Genomic DNA, 23904 nt, shown 5'->3' with positions numbered 1-23904 from the left:
TTGAAGGGTATTTGCTATCGTGATCCACCGACAACGCCTGATAACATGCGTCAGCTTATTGTCAATGCATGTGCGAACATTACGGAAGGCGAACTACTCGCTGTTGAGAGGAATGTCGTTACACGTATTGCACAACGCACTGAGGTTGACGGGTATCATTTTGAACATTTATTGCATTAATGTGGTGTTTACAGGTAATCACGCTGTAACAGCATGCGTTCTCAGAAATGAGAAGTTCACAAAGGTACATGTATCACATTGGAACAACCGAAATAAAATGTTCAAACGTACCTACGTTCTGTATTTTAATTTTAAAAACCTACCTGTTACCAACTGTTCGTCTAAAATTGTGAGCCATATGTTTGTGACTATTATAGCGCCATCTACCACAAAGCGAAAAAAGTGGTCCAACTAAAACATTCATATTTCTTTACGTACTACACGAATATGTAATAAAAGTGGGGGTTCCTTTTTTTAAAAAAAACGCAGTTGACATCCGTTTGACCTATGGCAGCGCCATCTGGCGGGCCAACCATAGCGCTATCCGGTTTCGCCCTTCAGGCTAGACGAGTTTCGTTCTTCGTAGTTTTTTCGTTTGATGCTTATTTCGTGAGATATTTGGCCCCGTCACTATCAATGGACCACCCTGCATATCCATGATCCTTAATTGAGAGAAAGATAGTACATCTTAATGTCATGAGAAAAGTCAGCGTATTTAATCAGTCTAGAAGAGTGAGAGAAGAGTTGCACTTAGATGTACTGTGCCTCCAAGAGCTGTATACGAAGGCAGGAAGGATATCCAGTATGCTAGTAACTGCCCAGATAGTCACACAAGGGCAACCTCCTTTGGTAGCAATAATATAATTTAACATGGCCATAACAGTGACTTGCCGGCCGGGGTGGCCTAGCCGTTCTAGGTGTTTCAGACCGGTACCGCGCGACTGGTATGGTCACAGGTTCGAATCCTGCCTCGGGCATGGATGTGTGTGATGTCTTTAGGTTAGTTAGGTTTAAGTAGTTCTAAGTTCTAGGGGACTGATGACCTCAGATTTTAAGCCCCATAGTGCTCAGAGCCATTTGAACCATTTGAGCAGTGACAAAAATATCACAGTACTATACAGAGCACGTAATCGTGTGGAAATGTTAATCGGAAGGGAGAGTTGGATCCTGGTTTTCATGTATTTCCAATTTAGTGAGGAGATCGATGAGTATCTGCTAAGACTAAAGGATATTCGTCATCTAGGATTAACTAACCTCTTGCGTACTCCAGCGATGCAAATGCGAAGTTAGTATTGTGGCATAGCCGCCTCACTGATGGTCGTGGAAGGCAACTAGAAGAAGACATTACGGAACTCACCCTATAGGTACCGAATGCACCTCACGATCCGCCAAACAGCAAAGGGAGGGTCGCAGCAACGTCAAATATTGATGACACTCTAGCAAATACAGCAGTGGCGCGCCAGGTTGAGGGTGGAATGACATCAAATGACCACAATATCATACACTATACCGCGACTGGAAGCGAAATCCACGTAGCCATAGAAAACGTCTGCATGAGGCCCAAATACAAAATCTAGGGCGCTAACTGGGAAGAACTAAGAAGAGTGTTTCAGTATCTAGGAAGTTCATCGCTGGGTGATAATGTAGATGTTAAAATGCAAGAACTAACAGTGGCTACGCATAGAACAACGGAGGGATCGGTACCTGTCATCAGAGGTCATTCTAAAAGAATACCTTGCATCTGGACCGTGGCGCTGCAGAAATTAAGATGTGAAACAAAAAAGAGCCAGGAAGCTATACTAGGGCAGCATGACCCACGAAGAAAGAGTCCCTAGTCTGCATAGATACAGGTATGTTAAACAACGATTTCAGGAAGATAGTCTGCGAGAAAATACAATCACCAATAGTCTTATCCATACTCAAAAGGAATGATGGGACGGTAACAGAAAGTTGGGAACAGTCAGCTGCCCTATGGTAATGTCACTTCCTAACGATAGGGAAGAAGGCGAGGCAGATGATGAGCGTAGGTTACGAAAAATGTTATGGGAAGACTATAGACACAATAAACTTCTGTACCCCCTAGCATAAGAAGAAAATAGGCAAATAATTTTAAGACTGAAAAAGAAAATATCTTCGGGACCGGACGGGATCCCTGCCAAAGTAATACAAGCGCTATGTAACCAATTAGAAGGTTACTTGCGGGGAATGTACAAGAATTATATCTTGAAAGGAAGCGTTCCTGCACCGAGGAAGAAGGCTAAAGTGGTAATAATTAGTAAAGGGGAAAATGGTTCAAATGGCTCTGAGCACTATGGGACTTAAGTTCTGAGGTCATCAGTCCCCTAGAACTTAGAACTACTTAAACCTAACTAACCTAAGGGCATCACACACAGCCATGCCCGTGGCAGGATTCGAACCTGCGACCGTGGCGGTCGCGCTGTTCCAGACTTTAGCGCCTAGAACCGCTCGGTCACTCCGGCCGGCTAATAAAGGGGAAGACAAGGATCCAGTGATACCTAAATCTTATACACCAATGCAAAATATTACAACATAATAGACTATTACACGGGATGAGCCCTCAGCAGTATGGCTTTAGAAGAGGCAAGTCAACAGAAGACGCAATAAATGCGGCGCCCGCGCTAACGACAGACACTCATTCCACGTACGCTCTAGAGATGACGATTGATATTGTTGGCGCTTTCGATAACCCGTGGTGGCCGTCTTTCTTTGGTCGCCTTAGGAATTTGGAGTGTCCAGAAGCGCTATGAAACTGCCCGCAAGCGGACTGTTAGCATTTGCAGATGACATGCAGTTCGTTGTAGGTGATGACTCCAGAAGAATTACAGAAGACAAATGTAATGTGACGCTCCATGAACTTGAGAGCTTGTGTCGAAGTGTTGAACTATAAAAATAGCATCTAACAAGACAACGTACCTCCTGCTAAAAGGAAACCCAGTAAGAAATCCTAAAATAAAATTAAATGGTGTAACAATTATGAGAATCGGAGTAACGAGATATCTAGGGACATTTCTCGGTGAAAGTCGTAACTTTGCACATCATATAGAGGAAGCAGGCGGAAAAGTTACAAACGTGATCAATAAAATTGTAGCCCGCATCTCGTGGTCGTGCGGTAGCGTTCTCGCTTCCCACGCCCGGGTTCCCGGGTTCGATTCCCGGCGGTGTCAGGGATTTTCTCTGCCTCGTGATGGCTGGGTGTTGTGTGCTGTCCTTAGGTTAGTTAGGTTTAAGTAGTTCTAAGTTCTAGGGGACTTATGACCACAGCAGTTGAGTCCCATAGTGCTCAGAGCCATTTGAACCAATAAAATTATAACCAATGTAAATAGGCATTTCGGCTTCCGTTGAGAACAGAGTGTACCACCAATCTATAAAGCTTCAGTCGCAGGATGTGGTACGAGCGTTTAGGCTCACAGATTGTTACTAGTGAAGCAACCCTCATTAGTGAGAAGAGTTCCACGAAGAGTACTACCAATTGTGAGATTAACGAGCGCTTACTGCACTACCCCCGAATGACGCTTTGTTATTAATTCTACGAATATACACACTAGACTTGGAAATTAGGTAAAGGGGAGCCTTTTACTGGTTAAAGGAAGGCAATCAAATGGACTTACGAAGGATGCTTGGAACTGAGGCTATTAAAAAAAGGCAGTAAAAGATCGATATTACAAGTATGTGAAAGTGAATGGGTCACTTCAGGCATAGGCAGGAGAACATACTGCGACCGAACCGCCGAATCTTTCCTACAGTAAATGGGGTATGTTCTCAACTGACTCGGTTGTTTTAACCCCCTCCACTGACAGAATGACCCGCTTCCTACTTCCGTATGTATAAAGCCGATACGGACTTGTAGCTGTCACGCCTTTGCGCTTACTGCTACGTATTTTAACCGTAAATAGCTCAGTCCTAATGGTAAGAGGTAGTAGTGGATTCACGTTATTAATCTTTGAATACAGCACAGCTGCCACAAGCTCAGCTCACTTTTACTCCACTCCTACCCTCGCCATTGCACCACATTAACTAGGTGCTACATGGACCTTGCTAAATTCACTTGCGTATACATTTTTGACCGTTACTCGCCAGTATTTACCTAATGATTAGTACACTCCTAACCGGACTGTTTCCCAAAGAACTGTGATGATTGAACGGGTTCGATCCACGGCCTACAGTGCCCTACAGTTCACACGGTAACACTGCCTACCTGACCCACTTAACTTGGTAGTGAGCTTATGTATCCAATCACCACTGCTAGCAGCAGTGGATAATCCTATCAGCATGACGAGAGCAGCAGACTTACCGTCGAATCCTCCTGAAAATACTTATAACTACGGTCGCCAGCTCTGAAGGAGCGAAAGAATAAATCAATTTTTTGGCTCGTTTCAAAGTGAAACGGCTTGAGTTGAATTTAAACTTATTTCTGAATATTACTATTTCTGATCATTCTAGGTGATTCTACAAAGCAAATACTCTCTCAATTTCTGTGAGTTGGCTAGGTAATTACTACCAAGACAATTTATGCAACTTAGGTTAACAAAATCCTATCCTTCAACTTATTTAATGATTTTGGATATTACTCTTTGGACAATTGATATAGAATTAGTTAAGTGACTTTACTTGAAAGGTTACTCAGAAAAATTTAAGTAACTATAAATAGGCGACTCATCCTGGTGTGACCATTGCTCTTTTCAACATTCTTATACGCTAAAGTATTCTTCAACCAAAAGAACTGTAAATGAAAGAGGCGATGGTGGCCTCAGTCTGATTTCACTATACTATGTTTGAGGTTACTACACTTTACAATGAACAACATGCGTCGTAATTTTACTCATTACTATATTCTGTCCTCTGCACTTGCATAAAAGAAAACTGGTATTCTCCTTTTACATGTATACAAAGTTCGACTTAACAATTGCAAGCAGTCTTGCCTTGGGTAGACGTGTTGGTGCTGGTGGTGAGATGCATGTGGCTAACGCCGCTCTTCACGCCTCATGCCCTCAATGGCGGCTGGAACTACGAGCTGTAGCACTCGTATAAGCTACTGCATGTCTGCCATAAAATCTGGGCGCAGGAACTCTTACAATCAGCCCCAGTGGCATAGAGACGGCTTCGACAACCATTCGTCGCGTTCTACTCCACAAACGGCGACGATATTCGCCTCTTCGCTGTTGCACAATCACTTTTGCATGAGCACAGTTACGCACGTCCGGTCACGTCAACACTCCCCAGGCCATTCCATTGTTCAGTCCCTGTGTCTCCAGCTACCTCTAGCTACGCTCGTATCACCAAGAGTGGGGGCGTTCCCCTACCACCTTTTCACTGAAATCATTTAGTATTTAAGAATACTTATATTTATTACCCTGGAGTTCATACCAGTCATAATAATTTACTACTAGCGCTTTATAACATTAAATCATACAGTAATAACTTATAATTACCAAGAGAAAGAATACATTTGACTCCGAGAGCTTAGTGCATTGTCTGACAGGTAGCGCTAATTCCCAGTTTCGCCAATAGATGGCATCAGGGTGCACTCCCAGGCAGTCTCACACCAGCGCGCCCGTTTCCGACGCGCGGGCTCCAAATTACTGTCAGCCCACCATCATTTCTGTTCCGTTACAATACGAATTTCTCCCTAACATCAGGTAGACATTATAAAAAGAGATTTCCCAAACCATCGAATGGATTGATACAATACTTGACTGGCTATGGCCCGTATGCTACGTATCTATACAAAACCAGAGGACAGATGAATGATAGCTGCGACTGCGGCAATGTGGACACACCAGAACACAGGCTGTGGGACTGCGCACTCTATGAAAACGTGGATATTAAGGGTGTTGGATCACAAAGCAGCACTGAGGAGCTAGTCGACCTGGCGCATCTTGGACGATACAGCAGCTGCAGTATCCAGGAAGGCCGAGGAAGACGAGGCACTCAACCATAAGTCAGCAAGCTGCCATCCAGGCTAGACAACATACTCTACAAACAATCGAATGAAATAGTCTCCCAAGAATCTACAATTGTTGGTGCAAGTGATAATGGAAGTATGAACTTTAAGACAAAGCAGTGATGAGTGGGATTACTTGCTAAGGTGGAAACGCTGCTGACATACTGCCCGACGCCTAAGGAGACAGTGGCTGTTGACCGGAATAGTATGAGGGCGGATCAAGTAGCGGAAAAAACCTACAAATTAAATGCACCAAAAGAAATGAACAAGCAGAGAACAAATTCTGTAGTGCTTGTGGGTAACTGGTTCACGGTTTTATTGTAGTTTTTGAGTAGCAGAAGCAGTTGTATACACTCCTGGAAATGGAAAAAAGAACACATTGACACCGGTGTGTCAGACCCACCATACTTGCTCCGGACACTGCGAGAGGGCTGTACAAGCAATGATCACACGCACGGCACAGCGGACACACCAGGAACCGCGGTGTTGGCCGTCGAATGGCGCTAGCTGCGCAGCATTTGTGCACCGCCGCCGTCAGTGTCAGCCAGTTTGCCGTGGCATACGGAGCTCCATCGCAGTCTTTAACACTGGTAGCATGCCGCGACAGCGTGGACGTGAACCGTATGTGCAGTTGACGGACTTTGAGCGAGGGCGTATAGTGGGCATGCGGGAGGCCGGGTGGACGTACCGCCGAATTGCTCAACTCGTGGGGCGTGAAGTCTCCACAGTACATCGATGTTGTCGCCAGTGGTCGGCGGAAGGTGCACGTGCCCGTCGACCTGGGACCGGACCGCAGCGACGCACGGATGCACGCCAAGACCGTAGGATCCTACGCAGTGCCGTAGGGGACCGCACCGCCACTTCCCAGCAAATTAGGGACACTGTTGCTCCTGGGGTATCGGCGAGGACTATTCGCAACCGTCTCCATGAGGCTGGGCTACGGTCCCGCACACCGTTAGGCCGTCTTCCGCTCACGCCCCAACATCGGGCAGCCCGCCTCCAGTGGTGTCGCGACAGGCGTGAATGGAGGGACGAATGGAGACGTGTCGTCTTCAGCGATGAGAGTCGCTTCTGCCTTGGTGCCAATGATGGTCGTATGCGTGTTTGGCGCCGTGCAGGTGAGCGCCACAATCAGGACTGCATACGACCGAGGCACACAGGGCCAACACCCGGCATCATGGTGTGGGGAGCGATCTCCTACACTGGCCGTACACCACTGGTGATCGTCGAGGGGACACTGAATAGTGCACGGTACATCCAAACCGTCATCGAACCCATCGTTCTACCATTCCTAGACCGGCAAGGGAACTTGCTGTTCCAACAGGACAATGCACGTCCGCATGTATCCCGTGCCACCCAACGTGCTCTAGAAGGTGTAATTCAACTACCCTGGCCAGCAAGATCTCCGGATCTGTCCCCCATTAAGCATGTTTTGGACTGGATGAAGCGTCGTCTCACGCGGTCTGCACGTCCAGCACGAACGCTGGTCCAACTGAGGCGCCAGGTGGAAATGGCATGGCAAGCCGTTCCACAGGACTACATCCAGAATCTCTACGATCGTCTCCATGGGAGAACAGCAGCCTGCATTGCTGCGAAAGGTGGATATACACTGTACTAGTGCCGACATTGTGCATGCTCTGTTGCCTGTGTCTATGTGCCTGTGGTTCTGTCAGTGTGATCATGTGATGTATCGGACCCCAGGAATGTGTCAATAAAGTTTCCCCTTCCTGGGACAATGAATTCACGGTGTTCTTATTTCAATTTCCAGGAGTGTATTTTAAAAATTAAGTATCAGAAATAAATAGTTAATACATAATTATTACTGTCCAAGGAAATGTGATTTGTGTGACCTGTTTTAGTTTTTCAGATAATAGTCTGTAATTAAGAAGGATAAATAAGTAAATAAAATAAAATGGTCTAACACGCCAGTTGTACAGAATTTTGCACGATATCCTCCAGGAAGACATCCAACAACTCTATCAATCAATGACAAGCCGAATAACTGGTTGCATAAGGGCCAGAGATGGACTAGCGTACTATTGACTTGCTCAACCTGTGAAGCTCTTTCTCTTGAATAAATTATCCAATTTTTCTGAAAATGTAATCATTTGTTTGTGTGTACATGTACATCACATCTACCTATTTCCGTCCGATTCGTATAATTCCTTGTGGTGCCTCCCCCCCCCCCCCCCAACTCCACTGGACACCCGAAGCACGAAAAAGATGGCTTATGGCTTGAGCCCTACTTGTCGTCAGGACACCGTGCAAGGAGGTGATGGACGTATTCTAGTGTAGGGGATTTTTATACGGGTTCTTTCACGGTTTCTCACTGGCGAACTACAGCCAACTAGCCGACCATGTGCGTCATGCAAAAGTCTTATACCAGTAGCTATTTAGTGACAGGACTAGCTCAGCCACTCAGCCATTAATGTTGTCACCTTTCTACTATCGCACGCCCCCATCTCCATGCAGCATTGTCAGATGTCAAGCAGGAACTTACGATACGACGTTGTGATTGTTAAAATCATTGCTAAAATGTAGCTCAGCCACATTTCCCAATGGAAAAGGACTGAAATGACATGTTTTAAAGGAGCATCTGAATTATTCTACAAAAATCTTATAATAACGATAAATATAAAAATATAAATATAAATATTAAAAATTCGTGGTTATTTCCCCTGTAAAGGTGTCGTCCTACAATGTGCTTCAACAAAATCCGACCAGTCGGTAAAATAAACTAAAACGAAATGGCATGTGCAGTTCTTGAATATAGGCAGTGCCACCCCAGCTCACACGCACAGTCCCTATACCTCCAGGGAAAACACACCCGCACACACACACACACACACACACACACACACACACACATGTAGCGCGATGAAAACCTTATGTGCATAATCAAGAAATCAAATGCCAAATGCACTCTCAACAATGATCGAAGATAATGTACATCGCTACGGAGATGCCTGGGAGATCTGAATGTCGATAGTATTACTACACTTGAAGTAGGTAACTGCAGGCTGATATTATAACAAAGTTATAAAATTGAAAAAAAAGGAAGCTGTTTGCGTTTCCTGTAATCTGTTAATACATTTTTTATTTTTACCGCTATGTATTGTAGTCTCATATCGTACCACAGAGCGATGTGGTACAGTGCTTAGCACGCTGGACTCTTGTTCGGGAGAACGACGGTTCAAATCCGCAACCGGCCATCCAGATTTAGGCTTCCCATGATTTACCTAAACAGCTCTAAGCAACTGCTGGAATGGCTCCTTTGGAAGGACACGGCCGATTTCTTTCCCTATTCTTAAAACATTACGACCTTGCGATGAACCTGTAATGACCGCAATGTCGACGGGACGTTAAACCGTAATTTTCTACCCTTCTTCAAACTGTTTCAGTATATCCAATTTGCTACCTATATCCTTTACGTGCAAAATTGTGAGGTCTTCTTCCGTTTCCAACATAGAGTGGCCACTTTCATGGTGTACAACCTTGCATGGCTACTACCGACTTTTCGAAATTACTAAACCGTAAAACATACCCGTGTCCCTTCAAGTTGAGGCAGAAGGAACAATGGGGAAAAGCGTCAATATTAGTGTATTTGCACTGTGAAAATTGGTTGAGTCGAAGTTTTAACACTGATTGAAGCAGAAAAAATATTTGTTGTTACTGAGATCTTCAGTCCAAAGACTGGTTTGATGCAGCCCTTGACTCAGACATGTGGTTGCTTGTATGGCGCTCCACTTCACCTGACCACAGTCTTATTCAGAATGTCTGGGACACTATCAAGCGAGATTGCACGCCTTGGACCGAACTTTGACCAATCTCCGTTAATTGTCGGAGGCTGTTGGGCGATAATGTATGAAGATGCCTCTCCAACGATTTTCATATGTATGTATGTTGCTACATGCTACGAGCTAGGTGTCTCCTCTCATACAAGTGTGTGCAAGGAGCCAATTAAAGAGCAAGTCGTTCTTTTAAAATTTGCACTACTTTGATATTAATGTATTTCACATACCTTTATTCCATCATACAGAAGCATAGCACAAGCCAGAGCCTCTATTACGTTCAGTACGATGCTGGTGATCAGAAGCGAATATGTATCTGAAATATACGTCAAAAGGCAATAAGTTTCATTTACTTTTTTAATTGTACAACTGAGATAATATAACAAGACACACCAATCTCTGCTTCGTTAGAAAACTGTTTTCATTAAATTATGAAGAAATAAAATTAAATACGCAGATAAAAATATATTAATAGTCATAAAAATAAATATGCAAGCATCATTACAACAGGAAAACAGACGTTTAAAATCTTAGCGAACTGCATAACCTGTTGAAGAACGTTTAACATTGTCCTTTCAGAATACTCATGGTCAGTGATCTCTTCATGACAATCAGAGCCTCCTGGAAAATCTGCCTCCCAAAGAAGCTTCCATGTATTTTGAGCACAACATCCGTAATGGGACCTCGCTCCGCCGGTCTTAAATTACAATATGTTTGAGATAGCTAGTACAAACCTACGGTTTACACATATTCAAAGATAGCAGTCAAATTATGTCGGAAATCAGAAGTGTTCTTGCATTGCGAGATGATATTCTTAAAAAATTTCTGTTTCCGTGAATTGCTCGTTCCCCATTGATCGGTCTAGCTGCATAATTCTACACTACGTGATCAAATGTATCCCGACACCCCCGAAAACACACATGTTTCACGTTAGGTGCATTTTGCTGCCACCTACTGCCAGGTACTCCATATCAGCTACCTCAGTAGTCATCACACATCGTGACAGAGCAGAATGGGGCGCTCCCCGGAACTCACTGGCTTCGAACGTAGCCAGGTGATTGGGTGTCACTTGGGTCATACGTCTGTAGGCGAGATTTCCTCACTCCTAAACATCCATAAGTTCACTGTTTCCGATGTGATAGTGAAGTGGAAACGTGAAGGACAAAAGGGTACAGGCCGACCTCGTCTGTTGACTGATAGAGAACGCCGACAATTGAAGGGGGTCGTATTATGTAATAGGCAGACACCTATCCAGACCATCACACAGGAATTCCAAACTGCATCAGGATACACCGCAAGTAATATGATAGTTAGGCGGGAGGTGAGAAAACTTGGATTTCATGGTCGAGCGGCTGCTCATAAGCCACACATCACGCCAGTAAATGCCAAACGACGCTTGGCGCAAAGAGCGTAAACATTGGACGATTGAACAGTGGAAAAACGTAGTGTGGAGTGACGAATCTCGGTACACAATGTGGCGATCCGATGGTGGGGTGTGTGTATGGCGAATGAGCGGTGAACGTCATCCGCCAGCGTGTGTAGTGCCAACAGTAAAATTCGGAGGCAGTGGTGTTATGGTGTGGTCGTGTTTTTCATGGAGGGGGCTTGCACCCCTTGTTGTTTTGCGTGGCACTATCACAGCACAGGCCTACATTGATGGTTTAAGCACCTTCTTGCGTCCCTCTGTTGAAGAGCAGTTCGGAGATGGCGATTGCATATTTCAGCACGATCAAGCACCTGTTAATAATGCACGGCCTGTGGCGGAGTGGTTACACGACAATAAAATCCCTGTAATGGACTGGACTGCACAGAGTCTTGACTTGAATCGTAAGAACCCCTTTTGGATGTTTTGGAATGCCGGCTTCGTGCCAGGCCTCACCGAGCGACATCGATACGTCTCAGTGCAGCATTCCGTGAAGAATGGGCTGCTATTTTCCAAAAACCTTCCAGCACCTGATTGAACGTATACCTGCGAGAGTGGAAGCTGCCATCAAGGCTAAGGGTGGGCTAACACCATACTGAATTCCAGCATTACCGATAGAGGGCGCCACGAACTTGTAAGTCATTTTCAGCCAGATGTCCGTATACTTTTGATCACATAGTGTATTTGAATCATGTATTTTCCATGTTCTTGCCACCGAGTTCTGTTACGAGACATTAATAAATGGCCATTTGATCCTTTAGCGCAATCCCCCAACCAGCTACTCCCACTGCAAAGTAACCTGATCAGCAGCTGCTAATGTAGACTGCAAATACAACGCCTGCACTTTCTATTAACTGAAATTTTGTTGAGTGATGAAACCTTAATTTTCTCTTTGAGCTTCGGCTTAATTTCAAACAACAAGTTAAGAACACAATTATGAGTTACATTATGCTTTTAAACCAAAGTATGAATCATCGATGATTTGTGATGAGCTCCATGTTCTTCTTAGCGTCGTATTCATCGTATATCCAGGACATTGGAATATTATTGGGAGAAAAACGAAATATTATTATTTCGGTATCATGATAATTATTATTTTGGGACTGTCTAATCACAACTGAATGAAACATAATTTTTGTACCATACGCATTTTGCCTTTATTCTTTGCAAGGCATCTTCATAGACAGATTTCGTGGAGTTGATCTACATGCTGTGTTTTTATTTTTTGTTATGGCTGTTCTTCTTCGGATGGTTACGATTTGAAATTTCGTTTTTTTCAGCATTAGGAATTGAACACACGTTTTAATGTCATATATTTTGTAATTTTTTTCACCCTGAACACATTTACTCAGTGCCATCCTAGCTTTTTGTTCTACAGTTTGCTCGATATGTCGAATTAATTACTTCAGGTGAAGGCGGGGTGGTTTGTACTAGGTCTGTAATTTTTTTCTTAAACTGTAACATCACGATGTGCCCAATATCCTCGTAGAAGTCGTCCACTGGTGAATGAAGGTACTCTATTACTGCTACTACTACTACAACATGAACCGACATTCATGTCCTTCACTATTTTACGTAAAACGGTCGCTTCGCGGAAAACTAGTAGGGCTACCGGGAATATTTAATAAACGAGGAGTATGATTCAGGTTCTGCCTCCACACAATGGAGGTTCCAGGCAGAGGTGCATGAAGTTGATACATACCGCTATTACAGCTACGAGGGAAATATTTATTAATATTCATGCAGCTGGCGCACGTAATCACTTTTTTACTAACGCAAATTCTGTACATAAGTGCATTATTTTACAGTTAATAACGGTGGTTAACATTAACTACTTTCACAGTGTGAGCCCATAAGAAAATCCACTACCACGCACTCGGTCCCCAACGTGATGCCTACACTAAAACCATCATTACACAGTATACTGATATCCCTAAACCCTATCTCCCTTTTGCTTCCTCTAGTACAATGACAACTTTTCTTAGCCCTACACCCAACCCTCCAGAAATCCCAGAGGTCCCTTCATCAACCAGATTACCTCCAGATCCAACCAGCGTTTTCTTAGGCCAATCCTCCCAATAATTAATAGGAAGAACCATCTACAGCTACCGACCCCATCATTTATGCCTCAGCATTTTTTTAGGTTTTACGGAAGAATCATTTTCGACTGCAAGTCATTGTGACCCTTCTTCCACTCCTCTATTTCTTTTCTAACACCCAAATATAGGTTTCTCTTTCCTATCACTCCACACCACATTTTGAATGTTTCTAAACCACTGTTCTATACGAGGAGCGTTCAGTAAGTAATGCAACACATTTTTTTCTCGGCCAATTTCTGTTAAAAAAAGTGCAATTTGTTATTGGACATCGTCGAGTATTCCCGCTTGAGCCCTTAACAGTTTCAGTAAGTTCCGATAGGTGACGGCACTAAACGTAGCTCCCAAATGGCGTCTGTAACGGGCGTTCCAAGCAGAGAGTTGTCACTGATTTTCTTTTGGCGGAAAACCAGAGCATCGCAGATAATCGTGGTCGGTTGAAGAATATCTATGGAGACCTGTCAGTGAAAAAAAGCATGGCGAGTCATTGGACGAGGCGTCTGTCATCATTGCAACAAGGTCGCGCAAACCTATTCGATCTCCAGCGTATCGGCCGGCCGCATGCAGCTGTGCCTTCTGTAATGTTGGACCGTGCGGACACCTTCATTCGAGGTGATCGACGGATCACAATCAGACACCTCGCTGCTGACCTGGACGTCTCCGTTGGTAGTGCTGGAACACTTGTCTACTAGTTGCGGTCCTCAAAAGAGTGTCCCCGCTGGGTTACTCTCCGCCTAACAGGAGACCATCAAGAGCATCTGTTTGGCCCAATGAAGGATGCAGTCTGCAGGCAGCGGTAAGTGGATAATGGGGAGGTTATTGATGCAGCAACAGGTTGGCTCCGGCGTCGACCAGTAAAGTGGTACAATGCGGGCACACACGCTCTCCCAGTAAGGTGGCGTAACGCCGTCGCATTGAACGCAGCTTACGTTGAAAAACATGGTTTTGTGGCCGAAACAGTGGGGAGTAACATGGTGTATTGAAACCCTGAATAAAACCAGTCTACTTTCAGGAAAAAAGCGTTTCGTTACTTACTTAATGCCCCCCGCATACCATAAATCTCTTTGAGTGAAAAGTAGGTGCAATTGTTACCAATTACAGTTCATATCCCGCTCATGTGGACAAGGCGAATGTCGTAACGTGCATAACATTTAGTGAAGCTACCGCAGTTTGTTAACGGATTTACAACCAGATCACACAAATACTGTTGCTGATAGCTGTAAATTAAACGTTTGACGCAAAACATGTGATAGTAGGTTGGTAATGTTAGCCTTGAAAGGTCGGGGCATGCCTAGGACTTAAATTGAGATTTAATACCACAACCGATACTGTGGCACGTAAAGCCCTAAACGTCTATCACATTTTACACAATCCATACGCGTTGCCCACTTCATCTTTAAAATTACCGAATTCCACTTCCTGCGCATTCCTAATCACTGATACTCACAAACCACACCCCACCAATATCGCCAATAGCAGAAAGTCAATAGAAGACATCAATTTTGAAATACATCACAATCAAAAACTTTTGAAAACTCCAAGGAAGTTGTCTGTATTTTAATTTCTGTAACCGTATTTTAACAATATGTTAATATTTTAAAGAAATTTTTATCATTTTAAACATCTTCCGAGGAAGAATGGATATAGATACTATCGCTAACAGCACCTTCAGCCCATGCGGGCCGAAGAAGATGAAATAACTATAAACAAGAATAACAGTGATTGCGACTTTCTAAATCAGAACAGTCTGGACTGTTACTGTCTCCTTATAATCATAAATAGTGGTAGTGTGCTATAAAATAAAATTATAAAAAGTCTTAAATTTGCTATGAGAAACATTCATCTGTAGGAACCTGCTAGTAACAAATGATGACTTGGTGCAAGATGTGTACAATTCGAGCAAAACGATCTTCTGAGCTACAAGCGGTAATCTTGAACTGGGAGACTGAAAAATAATTTAAAAAATCCGCTACACATAATCAAAATTTTAAAATTTCAACTGCCTCAAAGGAGGGGCTCCCATACACACATTGTCATTACCGTTAGGACAGCTTGATGCATTTCTTACTATTCTATGTGGTAGTGATGCCGCTGAATCAGAAGAAATAGAAGTGGAACTTCTTTGGTCAGAGAAAATGAGAATACAGTTTTGCAAGTCCGTGATGTCAGATTATCGCTTCAGGAAAATCATAATATGTATCAGGTTTGACTTGTAGTTGACACGGTTGGAGCGACAAAAAAACGATATGCTTGCTCTCGTATCAGATGTGCAAGAGAGTCATAGCAAACTGTCAAAACATTTGCATTCCTTGTCCTTGTCCTGTGTTGATGAGCAGTAGCTGCCTTCGATGTATGTGCAGAAATACTGGATGGCGTTAGATAAAGATTCTGAATGTATGCTAAATTAATTCCCATGTGTTTGTAAAAGTGAAACTTGTCGTGGTAGTGGACGTCTTACTGACTTTGTAGTGAAGAAACTTGTGCAGCCATACTTAAATAAAGGAAGAAATTGCACGTATGACAGCTACTTCACCTCAGTTTCCCTTGCACGGTATTTGAAAACAAATCTGACAAGCTTGCTTGTTACAATTTACAAAACAGGAGGTGAAGTGCCTGAGTGTATGAAGAAAGCTCGTGAAGACGTATACATAACTGTAGCTTTCAAAAGGACACTATGACGTTCACAGAGTACAATGGAAAGTCAGGTATGATTGTAATAGTTCCCAGTTCCCTGCATCCAGATGTACAAACTGACAGTGACATGTAACAAAATCTGCATATGTAGTAAATGATGCTGAACAGATGGCTCGCAAGTACCCAATGAGAGCTGATGGAAGTATGTGGCCCGTTCATATTTTTATAATATACCGGATTTAGTAGACATCAATCGTTGGATAATCTACAGAGATGAAACAAAGAGCAAGATGACAAGGCTCGTTGCGGAATTGGCACAGATTTTAGAGAAAGCACGGCCAATTTTTAGTTTTCTGCGTCTGCGCTGATTGAAAAGCTTAGTCTGCAGACAACTATGATCTGAAGGTATCTAAAAGGAACTTATTTACTTACGCAGACTGTAACGTTTACCTTTAAACAATGTGTAAGAAAGCGTAGTCCTCTATTACGTTATGGTAACATACTGAGTCTATATTACATCTTGCTTGCTTATTGAATGTATCATTTTGTAATGAAAGCTTTTTGACTTGGCAGTATTTCTATAAAAACGTAAGATTTCGTTTTGATATGACAAACAGTTTTCAATTATTTGGATTTTGAAGTTGATTTGGACAAAAAATATGAAAATATTCCATGTTTAGAATTAAAACAAAATAACAGACTATTGGAGTAACTATTTGTTAGAGAAAAACTCATCTTCAACATTAAAAAAGACCAAGAACAAGCTGTGTACGTATCGACTAGAGATAGGACATTTTTGTCCCGATGGCGGTTCTATGGAGTTAGAAAAGCCCGACGGTTCTAGTGCTACATAGTCCGCCAGTAAAAATACTGTTTAGATAAGACATATATCTACAGAAATTCTTATGATAGTTGTTCTGAGCAAGTATAGCCGTTACTTATCGTTGGAGCCTACAGAAGTATTTTAATTATGATTATTATGAAAAGTGATATATCTGACGTCACAGCCAGGAAAATGTTTACACATAGGAGTAGCGTTCCCTTCTTTACGACAGATCGTGACGATGATTGACCAAGAGCGGATCATGTTACTAGAGGTGGTCCAACCTTAGTGCTGCAATAAACTGATTTTGTAGTTGATCTGATGTTTCAGAGTAAAACCGTGTACAGTACTGTAGGAAGTGACTGTGATAGGAGCACAAAAAAATATTTAGCATGGTGACAAAAAAAGCTTATGCTGGTTAACTGCGTCATCTCTCTCCATTGCACTAGTAAGTAGGGCTATTCTCACTACATCGCTGAATATACAGAAACTTTTGTGCCTAGCAGTATTGCAATACCCAGGCATCTAGTATATGAAGTCCCGCTTGATAGAATATTTAATACAGGCGCCGTTGAACGCGCGCGCGTGTGTGTATGTGTGTGTGTGTGTGTGTGTGTGTGTGTGTGTGTGTGTGTGTGTGTGCGCACATATAATGCACGCTTGTTGTTTCACCTCTCTCTGGTGTCGCTAGTTCGTAGAGAGTACGGAGGGGAGCGATTACTCGGAATTATGGATCTCGTGAATGCTCCTTAAATTCTGGAGTGACGCACATATCTCTTTGATTTTGAATGTTATACTTGTGTAAATCAACTTAATTGTAGTATACAGAGTGCCCCAGAAAAATGTATACACTGTTTGTCAGGCACTATCGAGATATCGATATTGTCGTTCGATTTGAGTTAGGATTATGTTGTAGTATGGTCTTTGGCTCAACAGACGTTAGTACTTTCATCTCGGTATTGAAAAAAACAAGAGGGCTGGAGCACGTTTGACATTCGAGCAACGAAAATGTATTGTGAAGTGGTTTTTCAAGTTTGATAATGTCGTTGAAGTGCAACGTCACTGGAGGCGGAAGTCTGAAACAGAACAGCCAACCAGCCTAACAATTAAACGGATCACTGACAAGTTTGAATTGCATGGAGCCATTTGTGAATTCACAAAGGAGGATCTGGAAGACAGCGTACAGCTACAAGTCCTGCTTCGTCGGCTCTTGTGTGGGAAACGTTTGTTAATTATCCACAGAAGTCTGCTACGCAATGTGCACGTGAAGTGGGAGCTAGTAGTACAAGTGTACGAAGAATTCTGAAAGCTGCAAAGTGGAATGTTTGCATTCCACGATTACTGCACGTGATTAATGATGACGATCTTGATCGCCGAATGCAGTTTTGCGAGTGGTATCAGCAAATGGTAACTGATGACGAACAATTTGTGACGAAGTTTGTGTGGAGAGACGAGGTACAATTTGAACTTAATGGATCCGTGAATCGGCATAACAGTGTGTACTGGGCACCGGAAAATCCGCATGTTTATGTGGATAAAGCGGCCAATCTACCAGGGGTTCATGTGGGCTTAGTAGGACCCTTTTTCTTTGATGCTACTGTCACTGGAGAAGTGTACCTGGAAATGTTACGCACATCATAAGCGCGTGACTGCGTGTGAGATCGCTCTCTAAGTTTTCATCTATTTTTAGGTTTCAGATATATATTTTTAACTGTTTTTGTGATAATATTTACTATATAAGTGACTTATTAGTGGTTTCTTCATTCACCTCTGCATTTCTTGTGTTGTGGCCTGATATTTGTGAGTGTTTCGTATCGAGCAACTTAACCTCTTACCCGTGTTTACATTCCGCGCTGACCAGTTGCAGCTGTAGCGGCGCATCGAAAGCTAAGTACTAATTAATTGTTTGTGTATAGTAGTTTATTTAGGAACTTTAGTAGTATTCAACCGGTGTTCTTGGTGTTTTCCGGTGAAATAACTTCAGAAGAAATTTTTGCGAACTGCTTTCAGTTTCGTTACTGTCATTAGACGTTTGATTTTCTTTCTGTGTTAGTATTTTGTTATATTCTCATTTGTTGTTGATTAATACTGTCAATAATAGTAGTTACTTCCCTTGTAGAGCAAGTTTGTGATAATTGTAGTCAGTTTTTAACATCTTCTTATTGTAGTAGCGGAACTTAGATAAAGTTGTTTTCTTGTTTCAATAATTGTAAAATTTTACCATGAGTGAGAAGTGTGGGCTTTGCCGTAGGTTCGTGAGTAGTGGATTGCGGTGTGAGACTTGTTCGAAGTATTTTCACTGGGGGGGAATGCAGTGGGGAAGCCAGTGGGCATTCTGGTGAGATCCTCTCCTGGAACTGCAGGTTATGTAGCAAGAGTAAGTTGATAGAGGAGCAGGAGCGTAAGATCTGTGCCCTTCAGGTGCAGTTGAAAAACGCACAGGAGGAGCTAGATAGGATGAGGAGGGAGAAGGGGGTTGGGGAATGGGAGCTGGCTGTTGGCAAGAGATCTGCTAGGAGAAGGAGATTTTCAGATAGTTTTACTATTGGTGTTTGTAATAGATATGACCAACTGTCAGAGTCTAGTGGAGAGGAATCTCTAGTAGCTGTAGATGTAGGAAGTATGCTGCAGACCTCAGCAGTTACGGTGGCGAGGACAGTTGCAAAGTCTAAGAGAAAGAAGAAGGTTCTGCTGTTAGGTAGTTCTCATGGTAGAGGTGTAGGCCAGCAGTTGCAGGAAGTTTTGGGGAGTGAGTACCAGGTCACCAGCATTGTGAAGCCTAATGCAGGATTGGCTCAGGTGACTTTTAACATAGGAGGGTTATGTAAGGATTTTACTAAAGAGGATCAGGTAGTGATTGTGGGTGGGGCTGGTAATAGTATTGATAGGGATGGGGAGTATGACATAGATGGTGACCTGGAAAAGATAGCCACTCAGACTGGCAACACGAATGTGCATTTCGTGGAACTGTTTCAGCGTCACGATCGGCCTCATCTTAATACAGCCGTCAGGCGTAATAACATGAGACTTGGAGGTGCGCTGATGACAGAAGGCATGAGTCACATTTCAGTGGTGTCGGTGGAGTCTATCAGTAGGACGGGTTTCACTAGACATGGCCTGCACCTCAACAGGTATGGGAAGGGGAGGTTGGCAAAACTTATAGGTGACAGCATAGGTGGGGGTGGTGGGATCACTCATGGGAAAATTCCGGTAGTTGTGGGTGTTAGAGCTGTACCGTTTTTAGATTGAAGTCAGCTGATAGGTATTCCTGCTTAAGGGAAGTCTCTCTAACAAAGGAACCACTTCTGACAAAGCTTAGGTATCCGAGTAATGAGGGAATTAGTATATTTCGTCAAAATATACAAGGTATTAGAGATAAAGTTAGTGAATTGCTTATAGCTGATGACTCTGAAATTATTGGTATATCTGAACACTTCTTAAATAAGGAGATAATTCAGAGGCTTCCTTTACCAGGATACAGGTTGGCTGGCAGCTTTTCTAGGAGCTCTTTGCGGTGTGGGGGAGTAGCCATGTATGTGAAAAACGGTATCCCATTTGAGTCAATTGATGTTTCAAAGTACTGCACTGAAAAGGTGTTTGAATGTTGTGCAGGTGTGGTTAAATTTAGTGGAGTTAAACTTCTTACTGTTGTTATTTATAGATCCGCAGACTCCGATTTCACAACATTTTTGCTAAAGCTAGAGGAGGTTCTTGGTTCACTTTATAGGAAATACAAAAAGTTAGTTATATGTGGTGATTTCAATATTAATTGTATAAGTGATTGTGCAAGGAAAAGGATGCTGGTAGACCTCCTTAATTCATATAATCCTTAATTCATATAATCATGATGCACAAATTTTAAGTCTAAAAGATTTTTGTGCTGCAACACATGTTAAATATAGTTACCAACTTTTTAGGAAAGCTGATCCAGTTGCTGTACAGACTTTTGTAAACCTTATCAAGGAACAAGAGTGGCAAGATGTTTATAGTGCTGATACAGTAGACGATAAATATAATGCTTTCCTCAAGACTTTTCTCGTGCTCTTTGAAAGTTGCTTTCCGTTAGAACGTTCAAAACAGGGTACTAGCACAAACAGGCAGCCTGGGTGGCTGACTAAAGGGATAAGAATATCTTGTAGAACAAAGTGGCAATTATATCAAAACGTTAGAAACAGTCAAAATCTAAATGCAGCAGCCCATTACAAACAGTATTGTAAGGTGCTTAAAAAAGTTATTAGGAAGGCAAAAAGTAGGTGGTATGCAGATAGAATAGCTAAGTCTCAGGATAAAATTAAAACCATATGGTCAGTCGTAAAGGAAGTGGCTGGTCTGCAGAGACAGGTCGAGAATATAGAATCAGTGCGTAGTGGGGATGTCCGTGTTACTGATAAGTCGCATATATGTACAATACTTAATAATCACTTTCTGAATATAGCAGGTGAACTAAATAGAAACCTAGTCCCAACAGGGAATCATATAGCGCTCTTAGAAAAAAGTGTTCCGAGACTGTTACCTGAAATGCTCCTCCATGATACTGACAAGAGGGAGATTGAGTTAATAATTAAATCACTAAAGACCAAGAACTCTCATGGATATGACGGGGTATCTAGCAGAATACTGAAGTATTGTTCCACGTATGTTAGCTCAGTACTTAGCCATATCTGTAACTTTTCCTTTAGGAGTGGTCGGTTTCCTGACCGATTAAAGTACTCGGTAGTGAAGCCACTTTATAAAAAGGGAGACAGGGATAATGTTGACAATTATAGACCTATTTCTATGCCATCGGTGTTTGCTAAAGTTATCGAGAAGGTTGTATATACAAGGTTACTGCAGCATTTAAATTCACATAATTTGCTGTCAAATGTACAGTTTGGTTTTAGAAATGGCTTAACAACTGAAAATGCTATAGTCTCTTTTCTCTGTGAGGTTTTGGACGGATTAAATAAAAGGTTGCGAACGTTAGGTGTTTTCTTTGATTTAACGAAGGCTTTTGGCTGTGTTGACAACAAAATATTACTGCAGAAGTTGGAACATTATGGAGTAAGGGGAGTAGCTTACAATTGGTTCGCCTCCTACTTTAAGAACAGAAAGCAGAAGGTAATCCTCCGCAATATTGAGAGTGGTAATGATGTTCAGTCCCAATGGGGCACTGTTAAATGGGGCGTTCCCCAAGGGTCGGTGCTGGGGCCACTGCTGTTCCTTATTTATGTAAATGATATGCCTTCCAGTATTACAGGTGATTCAAAAATATTTATGTTTGCTGATGACACCACTTTGGTAGTGAAGGATCTTGTGTGTAATATTGAAACATTATCAAATAATGTAGTTCATGATATAAGTTCGTGGCTTGTGGAAAATAATTTGATGTTAAATCACAGTAAGACTCAGTTTTTACAGTTTCTAACCCACAATTCAACAAGAACTGACATTTTAATCAGACAGAATGGGCATGTTATAAGCGAGACGGAACAGTTCAAGTTCCTAGGCGTACGGATAGATAGTAAGCTGTTGTGGAAAGCCCATGTTCGGGATCGTGTTCAGAAACTAAATGCCGCTTTATTTACCATTAGAACAGTATCTGAAATAAGTGACATTTCAACACGAAAAGTAGTATACTTCGCATATTTTCATACGCTTATGTCATATGGTATTATTTTTTGGGGTAATTCTTGTGATTCAAAAAGGGTATTTTTGGCTCAAAAACGGGCTGTTCGAGCTATGTATGGTGTAAGTTCGAAAACCTCCTGTCGACCCCTATTCAATAGTCTGGGAATTTTGACATTGCCCTCACAGTATGTATTTTCTTTAATGTCGTTTGTTGTTAGCAATATTAGCTTATTCCCAAGAGTTAGCAGCTTTCACTCAGTTAATACTAGGCAGAAATCAAATCTGCATGTGGAATGCACTTCCTTGACTCTTGTGCAGAAAGGAGTGCAGTATTCTGCTGCATCCATTTTCAATAAGCTACCACAAGAACTCAAAAATCTTAGCAGTAGCCCAAACACTTTTAAGTCTAAACTGAAGAGTTTCCTCATGGCTCACTCCTTCTATTCTGTCGAGGAGCTCCTGGAAGAGATAAAAAATTAAGCAAATTCCAGTGTTACATTCTTGATTTTCTTTATTTAAACTAACGACTTGTCACCTGAATATGTTTCTTATATTTCATTTTATCTGTTTCTACAATCGTGTTATAATTTCATGTATTGACTCGTTCCATGACCATGGAGACTTCTCCTAAATGTGGTCCCACGGAACAATAAATAAATAAATAAATAAATAAAATCAATTTTGCCAGCTATACCTACGCTTTATGGAGCTGATGAAGAGGTCTTCTACTAACAGGACAGGGCGACTCCACACTACCACCTATCCGCACGAGCTTTCCCGGATGACAATTTCCCGCGGCATTGGATTGAACGAAGACGGCCCATTGAGTTCCCTCCACGGTAGCCAGATCTTACACCTATGGACTTTTATTTGTGGGGAACTGTGAAAGATAACGTCTATCCACGTAAGTCACGCACGCTGGAGGAACTTCGCCAGGAGATCAGAGCGACATGTGCAGCTCCACTGTAACACTGACTGGCGTAGTTGCGGTGACCGCTCGTCGTTCTGTTATGTGTATAGCCGCCAACGGTGAACATTTTGAACATTTAAAGTAACCATGTGCTAAACTCAAGGTTGTACAACATGTGTGATCAATTGTTAAATGTAAAATAAACACGTAAGTAATACTTCTCGTTCCTTAAAGTGTGTATACATTTTTCTGGCGGACTCTGTTGTCCGCTTTTAACACACGAGTTTGACACTTATTTGTTGGCAAAGTAACCTATTCGCTGGTCTATAACTTCATTCAAAGTGTACGAATGTGTCGCCAGCAATATCGTAACGTCGGAACTTGGGCTGTGAAAGTGAGGCAGGGGACTTTTGCATTCTGGAGCGTCGCTGAATGTGCCAACTCGCCGAATCAAACAGGTGGGTTCGCCTTAGGACGTGATTGTGCGTACCTCTAGCTCAGCCACCTACTACACTACTGGCCATTAATATTGCTACACCAAGAAGAAATGCAGATGATAAACGGGTATTTATTGGACAAATATATTCTACTAGAACTGACATGTGATTATATTTTCACGCAATTCGTATGCATAGATCCTGAGAAATCAGTACCCAGA

At 42.5% G+C, this 23904-nt stretch overlaps 1 protein-coding gene across 1 annotated transcript in view; it reads right to left on the bottom strand.

Annotated features, from left to right (window-relative positions):
* The window catches only part of LOC124721487 (lysosomal-associated transmembrane protein 4B-like), a 177768-nt gene that overhangs the window by 17478 nt on the left and 136386 nt on the right, over positions 1 to 23904 (bottom strand). The window contains exon 4 of the mRNA XM_047246494.1: positions 9984 to 10069. Coding sequence (XP_047102450.1) covers positions 9984 to 10069 — 86 coding nt within the window. The remainder of the gene's footprint in view (positions 1 to 9983; positions 10070 to 23904) is intronic.

This window comes from Schistocerca piceifrons, chromosome X (assembly GCF_021461385.2).
Source record: "Schistocerca piceifrons isolate TAMUIC-IGC-003096 chromosome X, iqSchPice1.1, whole genome shotgun sequence".
Classification (NCBI taxonomy): domain Eukaryota; kingdom Metazoa; phylum Arthropoda; class Insecta; order Orthoptera; family Acrididae; genus Schistocerca; species Schistocerca piceifrons.
The sequence above is the reverse complement of the archived record's forward strand: the minus strand, read 5'-3'. Positions and strand labels throughout refer to the sequence as shown.